This window comes from Megalops cyprinoides, chromosome 15 (assembly GCF_013368585.1).
Source record: "Megalops cyprinoides isolate fMegCyp1 chromosome 15, fMegCyp1.pri, whole genome shotgun sequence".
In the NCBI taxonomy this organism is placed as follows: domain Eukaryota; kingdom Metazoa; phylum Chordata; class Actinopteri; order Elopiformes; family Megalopidae; genus Megalops; species Megalops cyprinoides.
Window position 1 is genome coordinate 19,182,877 of NC_050597.1, and position 9,791 is coordinate 19,192,667.

At 46.6% G+C, this 9,791-nt stretch overlaps 1 protein-coding gene across 2 annotated transcripts; it reads right to left on the bottom strand.

The window, feature by feature from the left end:
- Window positions 1–292: 292 nt before the first annotated feature.
- Window positions 293–9,509, bottom strand: cdc42ep3 (CDC42 effector protein (Rho GTPase binding) 3). 2 transcript variants are annotated; one of them, XM_036547009.1, is made up of 2 exons: window positions 9,026–9,509; window positions 293–2,018 (listed from the first exon to the last, which is right to left on the bottom strand). In XM_036547009.1, exon 2 carries the CDS (start codon window positions 1,677–1,679, stop codon window positions 759–761), a length of 921 nt encoding a protein of 306 aa, XP_036402902.1. In that variant the 5' UTR covers window positions 1,680–2,018; window positions 9,026–9,509; the 3' UTR covers window positions 293–758. The 2 variants fall into 2 exon arrangements, with proteins under 2 accessions (XP_036402902.1, XP_036402903.1); XM_036547010.1 differs by lacking the exon at window positions 9,026–9,509 and adding an exon at window positions 7,015–7,042.
- Between the last annotated feature and the right edge of the window lie 282 nt (window positions 9,510–9,791).

Consider the following 9,791-nt stretch of genomic DNA (forward strand, 5'->3'; position numbering starts at 1 on the left):
TAATCTTTCTTTTCTTACAGAGGATAACATTCCTCTAAGCATCTGAAAATAATCAGTCCGCCCAGAACACCTGTGTAGATATCATATTTCTATGTAACTCGCAGACAAAAAGTATGAAAAAACACAGATTTATTTATTATGTCCACAGAATAAAAACATAGGTATTTATATAACTATATATCTATAGAATGTTCTTAAAGGCCTTGGTGGTGCAATGGCCATTATAAATATAAGATAAGATGAAGAAATGTACAGTGTTTCTTTGCATAATGCACTGAAGAAGATGGTTGCTTTGAAGAATAAATGGGAAAATTCTAAATATATATGTATTAAAGAGGAAGAAAGCAACAGACTGTGTCTCAAATTCAAAGCACAAAAAACCCCAGTACACACCTAAGAGAGTACCTTTGCTAATATTGGGAGATTCTGAGTACACTAACACAGGCTTAAATCTTCATTTAATCTCAGATTTAAAGGCACAATGGCCACGTTGTAGTTGCCGGTATTTGATAACACATGCATCTTGCATGCCCAGTGTCACAGCAGAAGAAAACTACATAAAAGCAAAACACTCCACTGAAGCTTAGAGAAAGGCCATGGCTATTAAAACAAGAGTCAAGCTCGTAAACAGTTCTGCCTTTTACATAATTATCTGGACATGAAGGTCAGCCTGCTGTAGATCTTTCAGTCTTGAGTCTTTTTTTTTTTACTTTGTTTTGTCCTGTAGCTTCCCTTTCTGTTCTGCTCCTCAGAGAAAGTCATTGGTTGTCCCCTGTCTTTGGTCTGTCCATTATGTTCAACACATCGTCCAGGATGGAGGGACCCAGGTCGAGTTCGAGTGACAACAGAGACCCCGTGATTTTGGATATGGAGTCCTGTGACAGGCTCTTTCCTTTCGAAAGCTCAAACTCAAAGTCACAAATGCGGCTGTCCTCCACGCTGTCGCGCTCCAGCCAGCCTGTGTAGCACTCAGAGGGCTTGGTGGAGGTCACATGGCGGACAATACCGTTACTGCTACCGTTACTGTAGCAGGGTGGAGGCGAGTTATATCCGTTCTCCCCATTGCAAACTTTTCCGTTTTCAGAGGGCTTCTTTTTCTCAGTTGGCTTCTTCAGTTCCTCCAGCTCATCCAGCAGGAAGCTGGGCTTGCTGGAGGTCTGTGTGGATGAACGGGAGTGGGAGTTGAAGATGTCCAGGGAGAGCAGCAGGGTGTCCGTCTGCAGGAGCTCCAGCTCCTCTGTCTCCTCTGAGAGGCTGGGCGGTGGCGGCTCCACGGCATCGAAAGGGTCGGGGATGGAGGGGAACGCCACGGTGGAGATGAGGGGCAGGGTCAGGGCCTGCGAGCCCCCGATGGCCGGGAGGGAGATGGCGTTCTTCAGCACCGGCGAAGGGGTCTCGGTGAAGGAGGCGTCGGAGGCGCTGTTGGCTCGCAGGAACTCGCTGTGCGCCGTGTACTGCGGGGGCACCCTCTCCTTCCCGGGCAGGAGCTCGAACTTCCCCTGCAGGAAGGACATGTCCCCGAACGCGTCCCGCTCCCCGCCCTTCCCGATGTGGACGGTGTGGCGGAAGTCCCCGAGCGGGGGGCTGATCATGTCCGGGGACAGGATGTCCCGCAGGCGACATTTTTTGCCCTTTTTGCTGTTGGTGGATTTCAGGTAAATGGGCGTTTTGGCTGGCATTGTTGGGGCAGGAAGGCAGATCTTGAGGAAGGAAGATGAGAACAGGATCCTCTTGAAAGTAAGGGTGACCTCTCTACCTCGTTGAGTAGATCCTCACGCGAACGTCTTTGAGGGGGGGCACGGGTGTTACATTCTCCAAAGCGGGGGGCTTGAGACTGTGCTGAGACCTGTCTGGAAGCACGCTAGGGGGCACAAGACTTTAGAGCACTGAGTCTCTAATGGAAGCACTGAGACTGTAGTGGGAGCACTAAGGCTCTGCTCTGCCTTTCTTCTGTTGGGGGAATCCACCTCTTCCCACAGTGGACTCAGTCTTCTGTGTGGAGGGAGAGAACAGGGTTGCTGTGGAGAGAGAGAAAAGTGAGTGAATAACTGTTTGAAGAATATATAGGACAGTCTAGCATGTCATATGCGTTTGAGTTACAGGAAGGTAGGAAGTTATGTTTAAAATCAAAACAGTACAAATGTACAAACTTTCTATTGACATGTTCCCATTTATGTCTCCAGAAAAGGGTTGCTGAAAAGAGTTGTTGAAAACTTGGTTGCATCCATGACAAGATGTGTTTATTCCAGTATTCAAGTGGTGCGATTGCAGGTACAGGTGTGTGAATACCACTTCACTGCACCACCTAGAAAGTGCATTCTCACTGTAGCCCTACACTGTAGACCAACTACATTCTGGTCATTCTGCAGTATCTTTGAGCTCTCATCCTATGATTAAACGCTTATAACAGAATCTTTGAGATCCTGTTGTCTGATCTAACACTGATAATGTAAACCTGTGGTACATGACCAGAACAAAGCTATCATGTTACTGACACAAGCTGGAGCTAGATCAGGCGCGAGCATAAAATGTCCCAGCTCCTCACATCTGGTGAGTGTAGCGGACGAATGATGGAGCTCGTGGAACCCGTACACGCTGTCTCGGAGACCTGCGCGAAGCGCCCGGCTCCTGTTTTACAGGGGATAATATGAAACAGCTGAGCGCCTGACTGGACAGAGGGGTCTGGAGGGTTTACGGGGATAAGCACATGGCATTTGCAGTGTGGAGAGGAACGCTGTCGAGACACGCAGGGAAAGAGGGAGAGAGAGGGGGAGAGAGAGGGTGGGAAAGACATGGCAAGAGGCAAGGACAGAGAGAGATGAAGACAGAGTGGAGGAGATATGGACAGTGAAGTTGTCAAGACATGCAGACAAAGAGAGAGAGAGATGAAGAGAGGCTGAGTAAGAAGACAGACAGAATAAAAATAGAAGGGGTAGATGGAGAAAGGAAAGGAAGTACAGACAATATGCTCCTGTTTCCATAAATAATACTTCTTGAAATAGTGATGCATGTCAGGACAGTAAATGCTAAAATACAGGAAATTTACTTCTACAAGGTGTCAATGGAGTGATGTCATGTAATGAAATCACTGATTTTTTATATATATTTGTGTGAATGTAATGAATATGTCTTACAATACATATAAATATATTTTGTTACACATTATATGTTGTAATATGAATAATATGCTCTAATATAGTTTATATAATCATAATATACAAATGCATACATTTGACTAGGTTTTATTATATTTACACATACTTATTTTAGTGAAGAATGTATGTTTTGGCAACACGGAGAGCTCACTGTAATGGCAACAATGTGATTTTAATTTGAACAGGAGAAAGAGGGATTTGCGGAGGAGAAACAAGAGGAAGGGAATGGGGTGTTGAGGAGTAGAGAAAGAGAGTGAGAGATGGAGAGGGGGGTGGAGAGTGAGTGAGGGAGACGGAGGGAGAGCGGAGCAGGCGCCTTTGCCCATTTATAGACATATTTACTTGTGAGAGGTCTCCGAGCGCTGACCTGCACTGACAGAGCGAGGCACGCCGCGGAGCGGCCTAGCGCAGCGTCTGTGCGGCCCAGTCTACCCAAATATGTATCACTAACAAAACACACGCATTCCTGCTGCAGCGGCCGGCAGCAGGGCCCTCTGCAGCCAACACGCTCACCCTCGGAGAGACCCGGCTGCTGGCTATGCTGTCACTTAAACACAGACACACACACACATGCATGCACACACACACACACACACACAGGGAAATCTACCAAATAAATGCACTAATTATTATTAATAACCACAATTATAACAGTAATAAGACTAATCATCAAGGCAAAGTATTAAAGGACTAATGTCTGGACCAGGGGGACATGGGTTTGAATCCTAGATGGGAAACTGCAGTTGTGCCCTTAGGTGCACTACTTTAAATGATAATAAAATCATTACGTAAAGTTTCTGCTGAGCACAAACTGCGGTGATACAGCCCTGTGCAAATCCTGGTCCATGAATATAACTCCAGATCTAGCTAGGTTTTCTGGTGTGTTTTATGTAAATCTTATCTTGGTTCCACATTTCTGACAAGTGCAGTGAGCTGTGTCAGAATGTAAGCCATTTTACAGCCACAGCGCCAACAGAAATATCTGTTTGAAACAAAGGTTTAATGTTTCCTTCGATAGTGTTCATTCCATTTCACAAAGGAAATCTAAGTCAACGCTAATGCTTGGCACCCACAAAAACAAAAATCTGTATTTTTGTCCTTGTGACTCAGTCTGTAAGTGGCCAGTGAAACAGGGCCTGTTTACCAGAAGAGACAGGATCTGTTAGGTGACTTTGTTCAAGTTCAAAATTGAATCAGCAGTGACGTATCTGTGTTCTGTGAAAAGTCTGAAAAAGCATGTTTTATAATCTATTATTGCCACACATCTGCTTGAGATGAAAATAAACGGCAAACTTCACAGAAACACCTAAAACGACATAAAGCAAAGCTAAAAAAACACCATCAAATGCAGAGCAGGGTAACGTTACGGATCCCTCAGTGAAAGCTGACACGGCTCACACATGCTCTGCTTTAGATCATGTTTTGGGGGCCTGAGAGGAATGTTTTGAGCCCGTGAAATTCCCCTCCTGTCTTCCGCTGTTAATGCTGTCTCAGGGGCTGGCCGAGCGTGGGTCAAGTGGAATAATGGAGTTGCTGGAAGCTGCAGCATTACAACTCATATATACCTGCCACTTAGCTGGCGCTGCGCAGCTAAATATAGACCAGGAGAGGAGCAGACACCACACCCACTCTGGGAGGGGGCATTCAGAAAGTGTGTGTAAACTAAAGGCACAGGAGAAAGAGAGTTTGTGTATTAATGTGGGACTGCAGTTCTGAGGTGTATGTGAGAGACTGTATGTCAGTATAACAGTGCAGGTGGAACAAGAAGATGTGTATGTGTGTGTGTGTGTGTGTGTGTGTGTGTGTGTGTGTGTGTGAGAGAAAGACAGAGAGAGAGAGAGAGGGACAGAAAGAGAGGGAGTGCATGTGTATGCATATGTGTGAGAGAAAGACAGAGAGTGTACATGTGTATGCGTGTGTGTGTGTATGTGAGAGAGGGAGAGAGAGAGACAGAATGAGTGTGCATGTGTATGTGTATGTGCGTGTTGTGTGAGGATGTATGTGTGTGTGAATGTGTGTGCAAATGTGTGAGCATGCTGCATGGCTGATTGCTTGAGTGAGCACTGCAGTGTTTAGGCAGATGCAGTGAGAATACTGAGCAGCCCAGCCCGTGCTAGCTCTGCTGATGCATTCGACTGCCTCCCTGAGCGTTGACCTTGACAGCATCTCTAACTGATCCACACTGCAGCCAACAGGAAGCCAGGAAACACACCACCAACTGCCCTGCCAACTGTCTACTGTATACATTACATTCTCAGGGGATTTCTGCATACTGTAATCATAGGACATATTCTCAGTCCCACAGTATCTTTAGACAAAGGTCAGTGAATCATAGAATTTGACCTACTTATTTATCTTCATCCAGGCAGATGTATAGTTAACTCAGACTTCCAGAGAAAGTGGAGCTGGAAGATATGAATCAATAACCACTGCCAATGTGCTGGAATGTGACATTAATTGCTGAGCTTGCAGATAATAATATTGAAGAGGATGCACATTTGGCTTTTGAACAGACTCTGTTTCATATGATGGGACTGCTTACAGACAGTAGCCATCACTCTCCTGCTGCCTCTCCCAGTCCTGGTGCCTCAGATAGGATTTACCAGTAGTTGAAGTTCATCATCCACATACAGTTAGGCTATCTTCCTGACTCCGGGCAGAGACCCACTACATTCTAATATGGCAGTCAATGCATAACATTCTCAAATGTTGTTTTTCATGGCACATTGCTACAATACCACAGCAGCGATGAAGCAATATTATGCGTTATCTTCAGGAAAGGCTCTTAAAGCGGCGGCGAGCACTTAAACCCTCTTGTGCATGTCCTGAGAGACCGTCTGCATGGCTCTATTGATGTGGCAGATCTCAGCTGCTATCTGACCTGTTTTGACGAGGTTGTGTTTTCTGAGCCATACATTCACACTTTGACAGCCATGGTAGACCGCAGCACAGCACAACACACTCATGCTCTGAGCAAACCCAGACCCTTTGATTTCAATGCTAGGAATTCAGTGCCGTATTTAATTTTTGTAAATATGTTGTTTTTGGCTTTAAATTTATTGTCACGACAAAGTCTGTGCTGAGCCCATGTGAAAGTGAAGTGTGATGCAAATTTTTTAAACGAAAGAAGCCTCTAATTAAAATAGCACACTCTGGGCCTGCTTTGTTCTCAAAGTATTCCAGAATACCCTGTGTGCTGCATGTGGTTCACCTCCTCACGTCTCTGTTTGAAGGAATTCTAGGAAATCTGACCAGCTGCATTATTTATAGTTATCAGCATGAAGGATGCTGGGAATGGTCAGTGATGTCACTTTTTCATAGAGACAGCAAAGACAGCACACAATGACAGAAAATTACAGGTACATTTAGCAAGAAGACAAGTTTAAGCATAAAGCAGGGCTTGTAACCAAGAGGTTGCTGGGTCAGTTCCCTGCTGGGGCACTGCTGTTGTACTCTTAGGAAAGGTACTTAACCCAGAATTACCTCAGTAAATATCCAGATGTATAAATGGATAGCACGTAAAACTGTAACCTATGTAAGTTGCTCTGGATAAGAGCGCCTGCTAAATGACAAACATGTAAATGGCAAATGTAATGTGAAGTCAACCTGATGTGCCATCTGGCCATCTGATCTGAATAGCTGCACTTATCAAAATGATCATCAATAAAAACCTTTTGACCAAGAGGGAAATATAAACTGATAAACTGATTTTTTTTTTTTGCTAAAAGTCCTTGAATCACACCCCCCATGACACAGCCTGGTATTTGGGGTTCAGCAGGTGCATGCTGGTATAGATTATCTTCTGAGAGCGAGGCGAGGGCCTAGAATAGCTTTCGAGTGCTTGTCATGCATGTGTTACCGGTGGCGCCGGCGTGAAATGCGGCTGTCGGCTTTGTTTGCACCTCTGGGGAAGGGGTGGCTGGACGGCACACTCATCAGGAGTGGAATCAGCCTGTGCCACGCGTTCAGTCAGCGAGAGTGGCGCACAGAGCAGCGATATCAACATGGCAGCTGTCTGGCCCGCTACCCGTGAGACAGCATGCCAGGGTGGGAGGTGGTGGGCGGTGGTGGGGGCGGCAGGGTGATGGTGGAGGCGCTGGCTGGGCCCATTCTGGCAGCTGTAAGCGTGTCATTTCATTAAGGAGATAATGCAGACAGAGGAGGCGCTAGATTGTGTGGGTGTGTGTGTGTGTGTGTGTGTGTGTGTGTGTGTGTGGGTTGGGGTTGTTGGAAGTCTGAAATTGAATCACCCTCAGAATATGTGGGTCAGCTTATTAATAGGCTAGTGTGACTGCACCACAGTCTAAATAAGAGAGATGATGCCATTCTGGAGTCTAGTCTTACTGTATACAGTGCAGCACTGGGATACAAATATGGACAGGCAGATGACTCTGCACTGCTCTGATTCTGCAATGCTATTTTACTTTTCCTTTCTGGAGCTTCAGGCCAATGTAACTGAAGCAATTTGGCTTTGTTGCCTATGCCACCACAATGTCTCAGAAATGTTATGTATCAACTGTACAGTCACCTATACAGCAATGCAGCGTACATCCATAGGTGATTTGCTGTCCACACGTGGGTGAGAATGGTAGGAATGACAATGTGATTGGCACTGCCCTCGTGGGCGGTTGGTGTACCACTGTGTACATTTCACACTCTAACCCTTCACCCCCCGAATACCTTTGTGTCCATGAATAGACAAACAGCCTGCCTTCATGACTTCGGCAAAACAGAAATACATCCTGCCAAGGATAATAGCAGCTCTAAAAAGCAGCTTTAGATTGAAAAGTTTGTGCCTTGAAAAAATAAACTCAATTACAGACAACCTGGTCATGTGGGGCTGCGGGAAAGAAATCTGACCGCTACACTACTACTATGGTGAATGACAGGGTGGAGTGTGTTTTCTGTTTTACTCTTTTTTTCCCTTGAATAGTTTTTTAGTGCCAACTGCCAAGACTAGTTCAGCTCTCGATGTGGTGTTGTCCTTGGCGGGACTCAGCCAGGAAACTGTATCAAAGGCTAAAAACGGAGAGAGAATGTCAAAACAGCCATTCTGAATTAGCCCTGATTTTTCTGGTGTTTTCACCCCATTATGAAGGGGCAGGACCCTCATTCCAAGCCTGAGTGCCTGGGTATCTTTTGAGGACAACTGAGTATCAGAGGAGATCTGAGAGGAGCCCGGGGCTGTCAGATGGACTGAGGCAGGGCATTCGATTGAAATTTCACACGCTGCCTTCTTGGAAAGCTTTCTTGAAACGTTTAATGCAACTGTTTTGCATGTGCCTCATCTGATCTGTGTGTGTGTGTGTGTGTGTGTGTGTGTGTGTGTGAGTGTGCGTGTGTGTGCGTGTGTGTGTGTGTGTGTGCGCGTGCGTGCGTGTGTGTGTGTGAACAGATGTTTATGCATTCCTTAACGAGGAGCTGAAGAATGCAAAGTAAACAAGGGGGACTGAGTGAAAAGAAAACATATTCAACAAAATCACAAATGCGATATCACTGAAGCACTGAAAACATATGTCAAATTCATACCCCTAAGACAGTGAGGCAACAGTGCACATTTCCAGATCTGTGAGGCAGATTCGTGTTCAGAACCAATGGAATAATGCTTACTTGCAAAGATTACACTGAGTAGCTTTCTCATTTACACAGCTGGAAATTTTACAGGAGCTATTCAAGCTAATCATGTTGCTCAAGGTTAAAGCAGCATTGTCGTACCCCTGGACATTACTCTGTTGTTAGTGCTGTTAAAGACCTTGTATTACACACGGGGTAAATCACACCATTGTAAGACCCCAGAGTTTTGCCCTTGCTTTCCTTCCCTACTGAGCGCACCACCAACCCCCGACTCAGAGAGCCTGCAGTCTCCTTACCTGCACCGGATGATCCCGGGGTGACCCCCAGCCCGGGCGCAGAGGGGCACAGGGAGTTAACGCCTCACAGTTGGAAGGGGATTGTGGTGCGTCGGCTCCTCACACCCCGTAGCTCGCTAGCGTGTCTCCACCCGGCGACAGGCTATTTCTCGGGACGCCTGCGGGACAGCTGTTTTTGGAATTCTTCTCAGGCTCACACCCTCCTAGCACCTGGGCTTGTCTGTCAGCGGATCTCCCCCAAATGCAGCCGGTTATGGATCTGTCTTCTCTGTCCCCTCACCTCTTCCTCCCGAGCCTCTGGCCACGTGCCTTTCACCCCGATAGGAAGAGTGACCCAGGTCTGTGCGGTGTGGCTGTCTGTGGGGAGGGGGGAGATTACTGAGAACAGGAGCTGTAGGCAGCAGGATGGGTATGTGGAAGGTTGGGGAGTGTGCTCCTGTGCTGGAAGTCCTTCTCTTCTCAAACGCTGCACTGTTTAAACTGCCAGTGCGGGAGTCTCTCTCTCTCTCTCTCTCTCTCTCTCTCTCTCTCTCTCTCTCTCTCTCTCTCTCTCTCTCTCTCTCTGCCTGGATCTGATAAAAGGAGCTCTGAAAATCTAGTGGGCAGACAGCAGACACTTTACAGGCATTGCAGTGTGGACTGGCTCCTCTCTCTCTCTCACTCTTTCTCTCTCTCTCTCCCTCTCTTTCTCTCTATCCCTCCCTCTCTCCTCCCATCTCCCACAGGCACTCTGTTTCACTCACATGGCCTTCTTCCATCTCTCTTT